Raw genomic sequence first — 18,003 nt, 5'->3', positions numbered from 1 at the left:
GCCAACCAACACCATGACTGACCCACCGCCAAACCGGTCATGCTGGAGGATGTTGCAGGCAGCAGAACGTTCTCCACAACGTCTCCAGATTGTCACATGTGCTCTTCACAGATGAAAGCAGGTTCACACTGAGCACAGGGCGCCAGTGGCAAATTTGCCAATCTTGGTGTTCTCAAGGCAAATGCCAAATGTCCTGCACGGTGTTGGGCTGTAAGCACAACCCCCACCTGTGGACGTCGGGCCCTCATACCACCCTCATGGAGTCTGTTTCTGACCGTTTGAGCAGACACATGCACATTTGTGGCCTGCTGGAGGTCATTTTGCAGGGCTCTGGCAGTGCTCCTCCTGCTCCTCCTTGCACAAAGGCGGAGGTAGCGGTCCTGCTGCTGGGTTGTTGCCCTCCTACGGCCTCCTCCACGTCTCCTGATGTACTGGCCTGTCTCCTGGTAGCGCCTCCATGCTCTGGACACTACGCTGACAGACACAGCAAACCTTCTTTCCACAGCTCGCATTGATGTGCCATCCTGGATGAGCTGCACTACCTGAGCCACTTGTGTGGGTTGTAGACTCAGTCTCATGCTACCACTAGAGTGAAAGCACCGCCAGCATTCAAAAGTGACCAAAACATCAGCCAGGAAGCATAGGAACTGAGAAGTGGTCTGTGGTCCCCACCTGCAGAACCACTCCTTTATTGGGGGTGTCTTGCTAATTCTCTATAATTTCCACCTGTTGTCTATTCCATTTGCACAACAGCATGTGAAATGTATTGTCAATCAGTGTTGCTTCCTAAGTGGACAGTTTGATTTCACAGACGTGTGATTGACTTGGAGTTACATTGTGTTGTTTAAGTGTTCCCTTTATTTTTTTGAGCAGTATATATATGATAACCAATATCCAGGTTCAGTCAACGACAGCAAGTAGCAAGATTCAAGGACTTGGACAACGATCATCATCTGGATAGAGATCCTGACAGACTAATAGGCTGTACACATTTCTTATTCTCAGCCATTGTCTCTTTGGACCATGACAAAAACATGTGCCTATCATTATCTCTATAATAAAATAGAAGTACCTATCCCTGTGTTGTGTTTCACACACACCGTAGAAAAAGATGCTGGTCTTGATGACGTTTCCTTTTGCCACCTGGCACTTCCTTTCTCATTTACTCTGAATGTCCCCACTCCGTATCACTTTCGAATTCTACACTAGATAAACTCTGTAACTGAGAACCTGTTATGACTGCAGAGGATCCAGAGAGAGCCTTTCAATTTACGGACTGTCAAATAGTGCTGGAAGCTTTCAATATTTCAGCACATCCAACCAAGCAGCTCATAGCAAAGCTTGTCGTATAGTACAGTACATCTCGTTCTGACATCACTTCTCTGTTACTGAAGCTTATAGTCCACACAGTGTTCTGTCCTAGCCATATCTTTATGCTACAATTACTGATTGTAGTGGAGGCTGCTGAGGGGAGGATGGCTCATAATAATGGCTGGAATGGAGTTAATGGAATGGCATCAAACACATGGAAACAATGTATTTGATACCATTCCCTTTATTCTGCTCCAGCCATTCACATGAGCCCGTCCTCCACATTTAAGGTTCCACCAACCTCCTGTGACTAATTGCTTTTACAGGTGGTAACAGACAACAGCACTATGCCACACACTACTACCCCAACTCCACCTCACCCTCTCAAAAACCCAGAGAGGTGTCAGGCAGACTATTCTTCTCCCTGAGGCGGTGTTTGTTTTAGCAGAGGGTGTGCGACCACAGCACCCCTCCGCACCCCGCTCTGCACGCCTTGTCTGACGGAGCAGGCGGCCCGCAGCACAAACACCGCGGAGGAATGCATTGCTACAGGGTGTGTGTGTGTGTGTGTGAGTGTGTGTGTGCTGACAGCATGATTGATACAATGAGTGATGCTCCTTTGTGGCCCCATGCGAGACACACCACACACACACACACGACACACACACACGCTGTTCCGGTAAAAAAAATTAAGTGTCAAGGATACTGGGGATAGGGGGGAACAATTCATTCTTCATTCCTATAGCGGAGTGGTTGTGTCTAAACAAGTCTGTTTGCTTCTCCAGGATGGGAGCCCTGGCGACCCAAGGAGGGAGGCACAGCCTTCCTTTCCTCCTCACAGAAACCGCCACTGACAATCACTTATTCATTTGTCACTCTGTGTTTCACCTATTTGATCAACTTAATTTAGTCATTGTCACTCTGTGTTTCTCATCGTTGGCAAACTAGTATAAATCTTGAATTTGACGGCAGGGCTTAGAAATGTAGCCTGTAATATGGAGGACTGCGGTCAGGATATTGTGAGTGGTATATTATCAGATTCAGAGTTCTCTTAATTGAGGTACATGACTGGGGTGACCTTCTCCAAAGTGTATTCGTAGCCAGTCACCATAGTAAAAGCGTAGATATTTCCACAAGGCTCAAGCCTGTTTATCTGCCGCAGAGAACCACTCTGTGGGAATGGAAACAAACAGCAAACAAAAGTCTTTAACGTGTCAAAACAGTCAACATGTGTCATGGATGACTGTCAAACAACACAACAACACAGCCCCACTTTCCCCCCAACCACAGTGACATAGAAATACCGAGGGCCTCTCGGGTGGCGCAGTGGTTAAGGGCGCTGTACTGCAGCGCCAGCTGTGCCACCAGAGACTCTGGGTTCGCGCCCAGGCTCTGTCGCAACCGGGAGGTCCGTGGGGGCGACGCCCAGTGTCGTCCGGGTTAGGGAGGGCTTGGCCGGTAGGGATATCCTTGACTCATCGCGCACCAGCGACTCCTGTGGCGGGCCGGGCACAGTGCACGCTAACCAAGGTTTCCTCCAACACATTGGTGCGGCTGGCTTCCGGGTTGGATGCGCGCTGTGTTAAGAAGCAGTGCGGCTTGGTTGGGTTGTGTATCGGAGGACGCATGACTTTCAACCTTCGTCTCTCCCGAGCCCGTATGGGAGTTGTAGCGATGAGACAAGATAGTAGCTACTACAACAATTGGATACCACAAAATTGGGGAGAAAAGGGGGTAAAATAAATAAATAAAAATAATAAAAATAGAAATACAGAGACAAAGTTGGAGTTTGAGTCAGTTCACTTTACTGTTGGGTCTCTCCGATGCAAACAAGGAGTCTCCTGTCACTGTAGGGCGATAATTAATGTGTGCCATGAAATTGCAAATCCAATGGGTTACAGTGAGAAATTAAGGTTTATCCACCTTAACCATCATCTTTTCCATCAGCAATGTCTCTTGAGACACACATTGCATTCCTAATAAGTCTTGAACTATTATTATAAATGTTTGGTGCCAATGAAACACTGCACATTTTCAGAGTTGATATAGAGTATGCAGCAATGCGGTTGATGAAGTCGTTTAGGTATTCAGAGAACCACCCCCCACTAGGCCTACCTCTCATCTTAACCTCGATAGCATGCATGTATCTGGCAGTTACTTGGCTTATAAAGGGTGAGATGTTTCACAAGGAATCAATTCCCTTCGCTTACATCAACAACCCATAATCACAACTTTTAACCACGCTCATCATGATAAAATCGTATATAATGTCAACAGTCAACAGCCAAGTCAATATCAGACTACAATTTTCCAAGAATTAATTATCCTTTATCTAAACCAGTAGCACTCACATTCTCACCAAGCTCATGCATGCTCCCGCTCTCTCCTCATCTAAGCATGAATACATACTATATTTAAGCGGGTTTTAGGCATGTCTGGCAATAAAAGCAACTACCATATCTTTGATTCTGCTGCGGCATTGTCTCCATCTCTATAGCAGCTGATTGAGCCTCGCTGTTGGAAATAGTGTGTTGAAAGGCACGATGTGATAACTTCCTCTATGTGCTTTATTAGTCTTCATGGGGGCAGACGGGGAAGCATAAATCTAAATGGGCCGGTTCATTGAAGATCGGAGTAGATATGGATTCCGGTTCCTTTTCTTCTTGTAGGCCTAAAGCACTCACACGAATTAACTATGTCCGATGATATCGTTGAAGACCAGCACATAATACAAAGCGGCTCATATGAATACTAATACGTAGCCTACTAATAATATTTAGAATGATTACAATTGTAATGATAACGTGTTATGGTTGTAATTAATAATGATTGCCTAATAATATCACATGCATTTGAGTATTAGGCTTAATAGGTGGATTAACATTTAGCAGATTGTTTCCAATTAAGAAAACAATCATATTGTAATGTTTAAAAATGTAATTTTAAAAAGGCAATTTCTTTTGATATAATAACAACAATAACCTTTATCATAATAGTTTCGGGATAAAATAATGATTTTTTTATATACTTTTTTCTATTTTTATAATAGTTTTATGATACATAAATTAACGTAATTTAGACCCATAATTCACTTGGATTCAAACGATAATTAAACGGGCAGAGAAGTCTGTTCAATTACTGTGGTGGTGCAGTTTAAAATGCGCTTGAAATAAATGACAGTGCGTCGCTTTATTGCAGCCATAAAGTTGGAACTGTACATCAGTTTTCCCCACGAGAAACATTTCAACGCGGTGAATGATTAGACATTGTGATGTGGCGGTCTTTCTGAAGTGGGTGATTGTTATAAACCTCCATTTGAGCTATGGCGGTAATGGGCTTTTAGGTTTTCAAATTGAGATGTGACTTTTTATGTGCATGGACGCGCGACATCATTTCATTGAAAGAGAGTGCATTTTGTGGCGTGCCGAACAGTGGTTTTGGTTTATCCTTAATTCAGACCTCTTTAACAACCATACAAGTCTTCTTTTTGATAGCCTACATTTTCAAATCACATCAGTATCATGTTTTAATGAAGGCATGGTCTAATTAATACAGCGTGGGCTGATCAGACTAAAATTGACATAGCCTAATAAAATGCTTAAAACTATAAAAATGAATTTAAGAGACAAAATAATAATAAAAATGATGATTATTATTATTATAACATTTTAATACTAATACGGATTTTAAATTGTTTTCCAGAACTATATAAACCACAACAAAGGATAGGCCATTTTTCTTCGAGCCTTGGAGTTGGAAACCTAAATTACACAGGTTTTGTAAAAATCGTGTGTACTTGTTAGTGCGTAATATGATGTGCTATAATCCCATTTTTAATTCATGACAATACAAATAACTCTTATAGTATATCTGAATCTTTGTTTTTCAACAGAACTGACAAATGCGCAGTGTCCACCTTAGCAATTAACTCAACCAACCAATACCAACATTACCAAACTTAAAAACAGTCAAATCTCCCATGACTGTACAAACAAGAGTCACCCAATAATACAATTTATGCCGAATGTATTTTCGCTTGTGATACAGGCATTGTGTGGAGAAGAAACTGCTGCAGTGCTTAAAGATCATTTGGATGTTTTTTGGAGATTATACTGTTTTGACTTACCGACACATTCGTTGGCTTCTCTAGCTGTTGCGCGTTGCCACGGCCGATCATAATGGAAAGGCTTGCACCTGTCGCACTCCGGTCCCGCCGTATTGTGTTTGCACTCACAAACAAGGTTTCCATCCCTGTCTTTTACGCACCGCGAAGCGTGGCCATTGCATTTGCATCGACCGCCAACTTGCAGATCGGACACCGCATAGAAATAAGAGTCCCGGGCTAGCTCCGAGTCATCCTCGTTCTCATCACCGAAAGTGTGCAATCGACTGAACGTCACCTTGATATCCGTGGCGGTGACCCAGTCCTGGAGCACCGGCGAGTTGTCGAAGTCGTGCGCCGACGGTCTGCCGTCCAGAGTGCTGAAGGCAATGAGACCGCCGGATAGAGGGTGCATGTCCGTGTGGGAGTCCGTGCATATCGCCTCTTGTTCGTTCTGCTTGGTAATGGTGGCCTTGCTCGGTTTGGTGTACATTTTCCTGCACTGGGCCGAATAGTATTGGAAAGGTACCCAAGATTTGCCGTAGTCCATAGACTTGAAGATAGCCATAGATTCGGGTCGAGGTGAGCAGAACTGCAGGCTTACGTAGGTGACTTCGAATTTCTTGCCCAGTGACAGTGTTATGGTGACGTTTTGGGGGTATTGGATGTAATTTTCCGATTGCCAACATGTGAGATTATGGGGGTTGTTGAGATCCGTTAGATATGCCGGTGGGTGATACTTTTTGGGGTCCGAGGCATCGCAAGTATGGCAGTTCCTATTTCTCTCATCGCCCTTCTCTGTTACCAAGCAGTACCGACCCGGGGTTTTACCACAGATGCTGGAAGTGCGGACTTCCTTTCCGAAAGCAGAGTTCACAAAATCGGGGATGCATCTCCTCGGGTTACCGTTCTCGTCGTAGCAAGGGTCCGGGGGGGATGTTTGCGCCGCGAACATGCTCACCCCATAGCCACCGAGCACCCCCTCTACCACAAAGGAAATGGTCACGACAGTGACCACGGTATCCAAAATCCTTAGCATCGTATTCCTTGTTCTTCAGTGTCTCGTGCGCTGAAAAACACCAGCCGTTCCCTGAAAAGAGAGATAATAAATAAGACACTTTTGCAAGATGTCCAAAAGAGCACGGCAGATGTAAAGCTATGATTTAAAATAGAAAAGCAACACCTCAATAGATAATTGAATTTACCATGCACATAAGATCGAATAACATTTTCATATAGATTACCATCACATGAAAAGCCTACAGAAAATATCATTTGAACCGTTATTAATATGAACACACTGTCAGAAGAAATATGTACTTATAACATTAGCCTTTCATAATGCACCTATTAAGTGAAATAAATGGGCTTACGAGGTTAAGAAATCTCCACATATGACACTATTCCTCGGAATAATAATTCAGCTAGGCAGAAAAGTCATTCAAATATTTCGGTCGGGTGCCTGTCCTGTCACAAGCACGATCTTTTGTGTTCTTGTTTGTTTTATTTTGAATCTCCGGGAGCAAAATATCTACACGCGTCTAGATGTAAGAGCCGCTACTCTCGCTCTGTCTGTTTCACTCCCTGTGTGCCCGTCTTTCTCATTCACTCACTCACTCACTCACTCCCTTCCTTCCTTCCTTCCTTCCTTCCTCTATCTCTGTCTGCCGCACTGACCGTAGAGAAAGTGAAAGACGATTGGAGCGTCTGCAGAGCTTGAGGTCATCTTGAGGAGTGACACTCCCGCGTAAAAAGAGTGAACAACGACATCCACTGGTAGTTTATCGATAACAAGATAGATACGGCTAATTAAGTGCCACGCGAAGGAACAACAAACTGATCAAGTTTATCTGATTATCACGTAGATTATATCACGTAGATTACATAACCCAAGGCTTCCATATAAAACCGTTTCTATATTGCTAAACGAAATGGAAGCTTATATTTCATCATGAATATTGACTTTGTCGAATTAGCCTTTTATTAGGTTAAAATATGCTTTTTAATCTATTTATTATTATTAGTAGTAGTAGTAGTAGTACTATTATTATTGTTATTTCTGGGGTATTATGGTGCATTTGTATTTCATAATTTAGACTGAGCCAGTTAAGAGTTATTAAGCGTATTATACGCATGCCTAATGTTTTTTCTTCCCATTCGGTAAGCCTATCAGTTTTCCAAAAGTTTAAATAATCAAACCTTCATGGAAACCAAGTGCAAATAACGAAAAAGTGTGTCCTATTCTATAATATAAGATTTCTGTGCATATTTTATAAACTGCTCAAGACCACTATAAAAATATGACTTTTTCGATATTTCTGACTTCACAATTGTTGAAGAAAATAAATGCAGTGAATACTATGCATATTATATCTCTCGTAATGCTTCCATAGCCTTTTCATTGGGGATTACGCCTATAATACACTATATATACAAAAGTATGTGGACACGCCCTCAAATGATGAATTCGGCTATTTCAGCCACACCCCTTGGTACCAGGTGTATACGATCGAGCACACAGCCATGCAATATCCATAGTCAAACATTGGCAGTAGAATGGACTTACAGAAGAGCTCAGTGACTTTCAATGTGGCACTGTCATAGGATGCAACCTTTTCAACAAGTCAGTTCCTCAAATGTCTGCCCTGCTAGAGCTGCCCTGTCATCTGTAAGTTCAGTTATTGTGAAGTGGAAACCTCTAGGAGCAACAACGGCTCAGCCGCGAAGAGGTAGGCCACACAAACTCACGTAATGAGACTGCCAAGTGCTGAAACGCGTAGCACGTTAAAAAAAAATCATCTTTCCTGGGTTGTAACACTCACTACCAAGATCCAAACTGCCTCTGAAGGCAACGTCAGCACAATAACTGTTCATTGGGTGCTTCATGAAATGGGTTTCCATAGCCAAGCAGCTGCACACAAGCCTAAGATCACCATGCGCAATGCCAAGTGTCGGCTCGAGTGGTGTAAAGCTTGCCGCCCTTGGACTCTGAAGCAGTGTAAACTCGTTCTCTGGAGTGATGAATCACGCTTCACCATCTGACAGTCTGACAGACGAATCTGGGTTAGGCAGATGTCAGAAGAATGCTACCTGCCCAAATGCATAGTACCAACTGTGAAGTTTGGTGGAGGAGGAACAATGGTCTGGGGCTGTTTTTCATGGTTCGGGCTAGGCCCCTTAGTACCAGTGAAGGGAAATCTTAAGGCTACAGCATACAATTACATTCTAGATTACATTCTACAATGTATTACATTCTATTCTGTGCTTCCACCTTTGTGGCAACAGTTTGGGGAAGGCCCTTTCCTCTTTCAGCATGACAATGTCCCCATGCACAAAGTGAGGTCCATACAGAAAGGGTTTGTCGAGATCGGTGTGGAAGGACTACATTTACATTTAAGTCATGCAGGGCCTACAAATAGGCCCTGCAGTGTAGGCCTGCTCTATCGCTAGAATAGTGTGTTCAAATCAGCAAATTCTCTGTTGTAAATTGAGTTCAAGAGCTTGATAAATCTGTTATAACCCTAGGAGCCATTTTGGCCTACTAATATTGTTTTTGTGTGTAGAATGTATAATATATATATATTTTTTTTACTTCATTTTCTTATACTAGGCTCTAAGATGATGGATAAATGAAGATATCCCATCAACCCATCAAGGCCGTTTACTATTGGAAAATAATGTCATATTTCCGGTATACTTAAAGATGCAGTCAGGGATTTTAACCAGTAACAAATTTGTAACATACATGTATTGTATGAATTGGAATTGATGTCTACTTAGATGCAAATTATATTTTCAAATCTGAGTGTAAATAGAGCCGAATATATTGATAAAAGTTACCTTGTCCAAGAGACGTTTACATGGTTATCAAAACGTCACGCCAGGGTAAGCCTACATGAAACACAGTCCTTATTTGAAGTGTTTCTAAAATTTCCTATGGGAAAAATGAGTGATGGAAAAACAATTGGAATCATTTCCCTGTTTGACTGCTAGGTTTTATGGGTATTATGACAGCTCTATGGGGCTCTATATCTTGGGTCATGGGTCACGTGTGTAGGCACACAGTTGACCAGGAAGTGGGAATGCACAGGTATGGAGAGCATACATTTTTACCGTTTATAAATTGGAACGATGATTTCGCATATGGTATGGTTTTTATATTTGCTTCGCTGCTAATGAAAGGGCAAGAGACTCCACCAAAGATCCCGTCTGGAAAAGGATTTGTTTGGCACGCGTTAATGGACATTTGCTAACACCTATGCTTGAGGGGCTGTCAGGAACGTATAACTAGGTTGCCAGAACAATGATGTCAGCAGCATTTTTTTATTTATTGCGTATTCCATTTATCTCTTCAGATGGCTGTGGAGTGGGAAGTTGATGTTCTGCATTGTTTGTCAAGCACCTGTAGCACGTTTAATATCCCGAGGCTGTGGAAAGAGCGCCATCTTTTGGGAACAGGATGGAACTTGGTACGTTTGTTCCAAATCATCATCAATAACTTAAAACGTTGAGACAATGTAGTGCTGTTTATCCAACATTGACCAATATTAATATGGCACCTTTTTGATATTATGTGCAGCAGTCAAAGAACTAGGGAAGTTTCGTGATAACCCACGTCCTCACCACTGCTGTAGTCTAATGACTTCATAACAGGAGGTGGCAGTGTTTCACCACTTGTTGAAGGTTGGCTAACTGGGCTGGCTACTGTACTTTGTGGGGTCTATTCAATCTCATTGGCATGATGGCATCTGTGCAATAGTGGCCTTCACTGGTTGAATTGCAAGTGGAGAACCATCTTTATTATTAGACTGAGCCTCTTCTCCCAATAACTCAAATGCACATTTAAAGTCAGTTTAAATTATATAATTTTCACCTTTGACCTTTCTATTATAGTAATCAGACTTCAGACTTCCAGAGTAGGGCCTATATATAAAAAAAAGTGTTAGGAATAAAGTAATCCATCCCAAGCCCAGAGTAATACAGGAACTACTCACATTCCCCTTCATTGTGAACCTCATGAAGTTACTGTTTATTTACTGCCATTGTTTTTAGCTAATGCATCGTGTCCTGTTCCCTCTCAGAGAGGGGGAGAGAGGGGACGGGGAGGGATTTTCCGTAACACATGAGATGCAAATCACAGTCAAAGTGGCATCAGGGGAAGTAGGGAGACTAATAGTGCTGCCCTGAGTGAGAAGAAAACAGTTGGCAGAGAAAATGACAGAACTGCTGAATTGGACCTGGAACAGTGGCTGTTCCAATGAGCCCAGATCCATTTTTTCATTTCAAAATAGGCTCGTTGTTATGTAGATATTAACCTTTTAGAAAGTCTGTGTAAAACTAAAAGTAGTTGTTTTTTTCTATTCGTATCCTTTTATTATTCATCACACAATTCAGAGTTCAGTTGTCATGTGAATAAACTTGAACTTGGACAAACTCTCAGGTGTGTATCGGCGTATCGGGTAGAGATATGTGAAACCTACCTTTGCAAAGACGGGGCAAAATGCTATTGGGATTAGTAATAAAGATGGTCAATCCTATTAAATCAATGACCCAGCCAGTCAAAACTAGAAATTGAAAGATCAAAGCCCAACATTCAAAATCAATGTAACACATTTTTAGTCATGAAAATAGCAGGGAAACAAACAAACGAGACAAATTACTTCCTTTAGGGAGGCCAACAGACACCCACAATCTGCCTTCCTCATTGTGCTTACATACACCTCTCTCATTCACTTCCTGTTTGACACAAGCCCTCTGCGTGTACAGGGACTATATCTCCACTACTACTACTACTGTGGCTACTGTGACTTGTGGTAGTCTACAGCTGTTGTTTCTCTGGAGCCCTGCACAGCACTAGTGGCTCATCTGCGCTCCCCCTCTTCTCTCTTGTGAATGAATGGCAGTGGGATTGGTGTCATTGGACCTGAGGGGCTTTCGCACAAACTAACACCGAAAGGCTATGGATGTTACTGGACGATAACAGCAGGTAAGCCGTGTGGAGAACTAGTGGGCTGTCTCCTAAAGGGGATCTGGTGCGTTGTCTGTGGTTGTAAGCCTGCAAGGCTATTGTCTTTTCACAATGCATGCTTTTGTGGCACAGTCGATGGTGCGCTGGGCTTCGGGCCAGAAGGTTGAGGGTTAAGGGGGAATTTGGTGGAGGTGGTAGCCCCGCCTGGGACTCGAACCCAGGTCCATTACTGGAGCCTAAATCCAGAATAATAGGCAATAGAAACGTTTCAGAAGTGTAACGTCTGGACACTTTTTGTAAAGTACTGAAGTGTCTGACTCCAGACTCAGACATTCAAAATTAAATTATATTCAAATGTAGACGTTTGAACTTGGATATGAGTTAGTATTGTCAGTTGTCTTCATCTGTGGACGATGCCTTATTTTTGCAAATCTCTAGTTGCCATTGCGCCCACAACTGCAAACAGAGAAAATACTGGTTCCATACATTTGAGAAGGGAACATTTTGTGTTTGCACTAATCCTGGGAGTAGACTCGCCAATCGAATAAACCTAACCAATGCCCAAGTGTCATATCATTTCCTCAATGCTTGTGTTTCCGAGTTTGTGGCTGGCGGTTGGTCCAGGGGTGTAAGAAAAGGGTATTATGGGACTCCCGAGTGGCGCAGCGGTCTAAGGCACTGCATCTCAGTGCTAGAGGCATCACTACAGACCCTGGTTCGATTCCAGACTGTACCGGCCGTGATTGGGAGTCCTAGAGGGCGGTGCACAACTGAGCCCAGCGTCATCCAGGTTAGAGTTTGGCCGGGGTAGGCCGTCATTGTAAATAAGAATTTGTTCTTAACTGACTTGCCAAGGTAAACAAAATAAATAAAATCGTAATAAGGATAGTTAAAGTTCTGGTGATAGGGTATTCTGGTTAGTTGCAAATTCCACAAATGGCTCAATTAAAATGTGACTGACTATCAGAAACAACACCGATAAACCCAACTGTTTGTGGTAGATTATGTTGTAGTGATGGGAAGGCTAAGGGGCTGTCAAAATAATGTCACTGACACACAAGGAAGTAAACTTGCAGACCCCCACCAAGCAGCATTTTGGTGGCTTATTTTTAGACACCCTGTGATTGTACTGTCATTATTCTAATACACAATGAGGAAGTTGATGAATAAGCATGTGTTGGTTGCATGGATACAGTATGCATGCAAACCATTTTTATATATACAGTGGGGAGAACACGTATTTGATAGACTGCCGATTTTGCAGGTTTTCCTACTTACAAAGCATGTCTGTAATTTTTATCATAGGTACACTTCAACTGTGAGACGGAATCTAAAACAAAAATCCAGAAAATCACATTGTATGATTTTTTAAAGTAATTATTTTGCATTTTATTGCATGACATAAGTATTTGATAGATCAGAAAAGCAGAACTTAATATTTGGTACAGAAACCTTTGTTTGCAATTACAGAGATCATACGTTTCCTGTAGTTCTTCACCAGGTTTGCACACACTGCAGCAGGGATTTTGGCCCACTCCTCCACACAGACCTTCTCCAGATCCTTCAGGTTTCGGGGCTGTCGCTGGGCAATACGGACTTTCAGCTTCCTCCAAAGATTTTCTATTGGGTTCAGGTCTGGAGACTGGCTAGGCCACTCCAGGACCTTGAGATGCTTCTTACGGAGCCACTCCTTAGTTGGCCTGGCTGTGTGTGTCGGGTCGTTGTCATGCTGGAAGACCCAGCCACGACCCTTCTTCAATGCGATTATTAAGGGAAAGGGGGTTGTTGTCCAAGATCTCGCGATACATGGCCCCATCCATCCTCATCTCAATATGGTGCAGTCGTCCTGTCCCCTTTGCAGAAAAGCATCCCCAAAGAATGATGTTTCCACCTCCATTCTTCACTGTTGGGATGGTGTTCTTGGGGTTGTACTCATCCTTCTTCTTCCTCCAAACACGGCGAGTGGAGTTTAGACCAAAAAGCTCTATTTTTGTCTCATCAGACCACATGACCTTCTCCCATTTCTCCTCTGGATCATCCAGATGGTCATTGGCAAACTTCAGACGGGCCTGGACATGCGCTGGCTTGAGCAGGGGGACCTTGCGTGCGCTGCAGGATTTTAATCCATGACGGCACAGTGTGTTACTAATGGTTTTCTTTGAGACTGTGGTCCCAGCTCTCTTCAGGTCATTGACTAGGTCCTGCCGTGTAGTTCTGGGCTGATCCCTCACCTTCCTCATGATCATTGATGCCCCACGAGGTGAGATCTTGCATGGAGCCCCAGACCGAGGGTGATTGACTGTCATCTTGAACTTATTCCATTTTCTAGTAATTGCACCAACAGTTGTTGCCTTCTCACCAAGCTGCTTGCCTATTGTCCTGTAGCCCATCCCAGCCTTGTGCAGGTCTACAATTTGATCCCCGATGTCCTTACACAGCTCTCTGGTCTTGGCCATTGTGGAGAGGTTGGAGTCTGTTTGATTGCGTGTGTGGACAGGTGTCTTTTATACAGGTAACGAGTTCAATGTGATTTTCTGGATTTTTGTTTTAGATTCCGTCTCTCACAGTTGAAGTGTACCTATGATAAAAATTACAAACCTCTACATGCTTTGTATGTAGGAAACACTGCCGATTTTGCAGGTTATCAAATACTTGTTCTCCCCACTGTATATCATTAAGCAGATGCTTTTATCCAAATCGACTTAGTCTAGCATGCATACATTCTTCAAACAAGTGTTCACAGGAATCAAACTTTCAATCCTGGCATTGCAAACGCCGTGATCTACCAACCAAGCCACAGAGGACCACAGTTATAATACTCTAATACCCCACCTGTCACCTACAGTATAACTATGTGTTGATGTGATGCACCACTAATCTAAAGGTTTTAGAGTGCATTCGCAAAGTATTCAGACCCCTTGACTTTTTCCACATTTTGTTACTTATACAGGCTTATTCTAAAGTTGATGAAATTGTTTTTTCCCCCCTCATCAATCTCCACACCAACACGCCATAATGACAAAGCAAAAACAGGTTTATAGATTTTTGTGCAAATTTATGAAAAATATGAAAGTATTCAGAACCTTTACTCAGTACTTTGTTGAAGCAGCAGTAACAGCCTTGTCTTCTTGGGTATGACACTACAAGCTTGGCATACCTGTATTTGGGGAGTTTCTCCCATTCTTCTCTGCAGATCCTCTCAAGCTCTGTCAGGTTGGATGGGGAGAGTTGGTGCACAGCTATTTTCAGGTCTCTCCAGAGATGTTTGATCAGGTTCAAGTCCGGGCTCTGGCTGGACCACTCAAGGACATTGAGACTTGTCCCGAAGCCACTCCTGCATTGTCTTGGCTGTGTGCTTAGGGTTGTTGTCCTGTTAGAAGGTGAACCTTTGCCCCAGTCTGAGGTCCTGAGCACTCTGAAGCAGGTTTTTATCACAGATCTCTCTGTACTTTGCTCCGCTCATCTTTCCTCGATCCTGACTAATGTCCCAGTCTCTGCCGCTGAAAAACATCCCCACTTGCTGCCACCACCATGCTTCGCCGTAGAGATGGTACCAGGTTTCCTCCAGACGTGACACTTGGCATTCAGGCCAAAGAGTTCAATCTTGGTTTCATCAGACCAGAGAATCTTGTTTCTCAAGGTCAGAGTCCTTTAGGTGCCTTTTGGCAAACTCCAAGCGGGCTGTCATGTGCCTTTTTACTGAGGAGTGGCTTCTTCTGTCTGGCCACTCTAACATAAAGGCCTGATTGGTGGAGTGCTGCAGAGAAAGTTGTCCTTTTGAAAAGTTCTCCCATCTCCACAGAGGAACACTGGAACTCGGTCAGAGTGTAAGGTTTTTGGTCACCTCTCTGACCAAGGCCCTCCTCCCCCGATTGCTGAGTTTGGCCGGGCGGCCAGCTCTAGGAAGAGTCTTGATGGTTCCAAACTTCTTCCATTTGAGAATGATTGAGGCCATTGTGTTCTTGGGGACCTTCAATGCTGCAGACATTTTTTTTGTACCCTTCCCCAGATCTGTGCCTCGACACAATCCTGTTTCAGAGTTCTACCGACAATTCCTTCCACCTCATGGCTTGGTTTTTGCTCTGACATGCATTGTCAATTGTGGAACCTTTTATATAAACAGCTGTGTATCTTTCCAAATCATGTCCAATCAATTGAATTTATCACAGGTGGACTCCAATCAAATTGTAGGAACATCTCAAGGACGATCAATGGAAACAGGATGCACCGGAGTTCAATTCTGAGTCTTATGCCAAACGGTCTGAATACTTATGTAAATAAAGTATTTTTAATACATTTGCAAAAATGTCCAAACTGTTTGTGCTCTTGTCATTATGTGGTATTGTGTGTAGATTGATGAGGGAAAAAAATGTCATTTAATCCATTTTAGATTAAGGCTGTAACGGTCTGAATACTTTCCGAGTGCACTGTAGATGGGTAAGTGAATACTTTCCGAGTGCACTGTAGATGGGTAAGTGAATACTTTCCGAGTGCACTGTAGATGGGTAAGTGAATACTTTCCGAGTGCACTGTAGATGGGTAAGTGAATACTTTCCGAGTGCACTGTAGATGTGGAAGTCTGTCACAGTCATGCATATTTCTGCTCTGTGTTTTGCTCAAAGATTAGTCAAAGATTGGGAAATGGCCTCTGCAGTTGGGTGTTGCAGTTTATCAAATAATTATAGTAAGGAACTATTTAATCCATATCCCAGTCATCAGCGTGGATCCACTGGTTTATGGTGCTGGCAGAATGAAACAGGATACTTTATTTCCTATCTCCAAATGCACTTTCTAACAACCTGCTCTTGATGTGCAAGTGTGTTTCTGTTTTAGGTTTCAGTCTATTGAGAGCACTGAGAATATTTGTAACCCTAGCAAACTATTAACCAAAGATATTTCTCAAACATTACCCAGAGCAACTCTGGTTAAGTACCATGCTCAAGGGCACATCGACTGATTTTTCACCGAGTCAGCTCGCGGATTCGAATCATAAACCTTAAGGTTACTGGCTCAAAGCTCTTAACCGCTAGGCTACCTGCCGCTCTTCAGCGTATGATTGAAAGTCACCTACCTCCCTATATCTATCTCCAAGCACTAGTGAAAGCGGCAACACCCATTTTTAGCAGACAAGATCGTTTGGTTAGCACTCACATCAAAACGCCATGCAGTACGGTCTGCACAACCTCTCTTCCTGTTTACCTCTTTACCGGTCTTATCTACAGAATCTATGTTTTCACAGAACTTTCCCACATGATATACACCTCACTCACCCAGGGGTACGCTCAGGAGGCAAATGTGGAACGCGGCAGATAGAAATGTAGTGAATAGAGCTGACATGATTCCTTATTCCACATGTCGGAGAGGCATGTTTGGTTCTACATATTTTGTTAAACATATTTCTACCCGAATGTCACCTGAACACGCCCCCAGGTCTTCCACATTGCATATACTATATCTACATTGCACATTATACACAAATGCTTTGGTTAAGAGCCGTCAAATATTATACACCTTACTGATTTTCCTTATTTACATATCATGTGCTCAAGATATTCTAACTGACAGTCTCGCTATAAATGTGGATATACATAAAACGGTGTGGATGTTTGGTAGCCGTGTCTTATATCAGGCCTGGCTCGTAGTCCATAACATCCAGTGCAACAACAACAACATCATGCTATTCAGACCATATTTGCATAATTGTCCACTCCCTCTCAAAATGTATTTTTACTGGGGACGTGAGGATCAAAGTCCGTGTATAATGACACTGTTGTTCTAACTCGCATCCACCTTGTGGATCTATTGTTTCTTGTCTAAATGTGTCATGAACCTGATCATAAAATGTGTGTAGGGTGTACACTAAGGACTCTAATGTGGGGGGGGGAAAAAAATTTTTTTTTTTTAGTCCGATTTGAAAGTGTTCAGTAACTGCAGATGTGGCCGCTTCTATACTTCCACCATAGAGTCTAATGAACTTTACCAACATCGATACCCTGCCACTGCATCCCACTGTACCTGGTTGGGCCTGTACGTGCAAAAGACACCCGCTGGCCCGGTAGTTGCATTGAACAAAAGAGGAAGCATTTTACAGTGGAGCATTATCGTATTATTGTTCAACTTTTGTTATTTCCTAAAACCATAAGAGGCTGGTTCTCATGCAGTTGTCCAGTGGAGAGCGAGAGAAAGGAGGGTAAGGTGATACAGGGAGGGGGTCTTTTAGTGTTTTAAACCCAACAGAGGAAGATTGGATGGGGATATGGGACTATCAATTAAAGTACAATGAGACGACCCCCCCCCCCACCACCACCACCTCCCTGGTCTGTGGGAGTCTATCTGAGAGGCTGATCACACCACAACAATGGACAGGCACCTGCTTCCCTTCCAGGGCTGGGGAGATCTTCCTGTTTGGAAGCTGTTGGAAATGTGATCAGGCTGGGCCAGAGGAAAGGAAAGACTTGGGAAGAAGGAAGAGTCTCACACTGTGTCTGAGGGTAGTGCGTTATAGAGGCAGAGAAGAAATTTGAGGGCTAACCTGGTTGCCAGATCTGTTGCTCGTTGTCATGGCTGTAACACTGTTTTTGAGGGAAGGGCACCATAGAATTACATACTCATTTAATGGGAT

At 43.2% G+C, this 18,003-nt stretch overlaps 2 protein-coding genes across 9 annotated transcripts in view; one reads left to right on the top strand and one right to left on the bottom strand.

Moving 5' to 3' along the window:
- Nucleotides 1–9,400, bottom strand: part of LOC118389589 (netrin-1-like) — a 100,934-nt gene extending 91,534 nt beyond the window's left edge. For 2 of the 3 annotated variants that reach the window (XM_052490356.1, XM_052490358.1), the window contains exons 1-2: nt 6,787–7,053; nt 5,438–6,503 (exon numbers count right to left, since the gene is read on the bottom strand). In XM_052490356.1, the coding sequence (XP_052346316.1) occupies nt 5,438–6,452 (1,015 nt within the window). In that variant the 5' untranslated portion in view covers nt 6,453–6,503; nt 6,787–7,053. Of the gene's footprint in view, nt 1–5,437; nt 6,504–6,786; nt 7,054–9,253 lie in introns of those variants that run through there. The other variant, XM_052490357.1, reaches the window with a different exon arrangement.
- Nucleotides 9,401–9,463: 63 nt separating this feature from the next.
- Nucleotides 9,464–18,003, top strand: part of LOC118364821 (phosphoinositide 3-kinase regulatory subunit 5) — a 27,292-nt gene continuing 18,752 nt past the window's right edge. For 2 of the 6 annotated variants that reach the window (XR_008088366.1, XM_052490349.1), the window contains exons 1-2: nt 9,464–9,503; nt 9,769–9,882. Coding sequence is in view for 5 of the 6 variants with exons in the window: in XM_052490349.1 (XP_052346309.1) it covers nt 9,496–9,503; nt 9,769–9,882 (122 nt within the window). In the remaining variant the exon portion in view is untranslated. Of the gene's footprint in view, nt 9,504–9,750; nt 9,883–11,165; nt 11,400–18,003 lie in introns of those variants that run through there. The other 4 variants (XM_052490351.1, XM_052490350.1, XM_052490353.1 and 1 more) reach the window with 4 other exon arrangements.

Source organism: Oncorhynchus keta, chromosome 32 (assembly GCF_023373465.1).
Source record: "Oncorhynchus keta strain PuntledgeMale-10-30-2019 chromosome 32, Oket_V2, whole genome shotgun sequence".
In the NCBI taxonomy this organism is placed as follows: domain Eukaryota; kingdom Metazoa; phylum Chordata; class Actinopteri; order Salmoniformes; family Salmonidae; genus Oncorhynchus; species Oncorhynchus keta.
The sequence above is the reverse complement of the archived record's forward strand: the minus strand, read 5'-3'. Positions and strand labels throughout refer to the sequence as shown.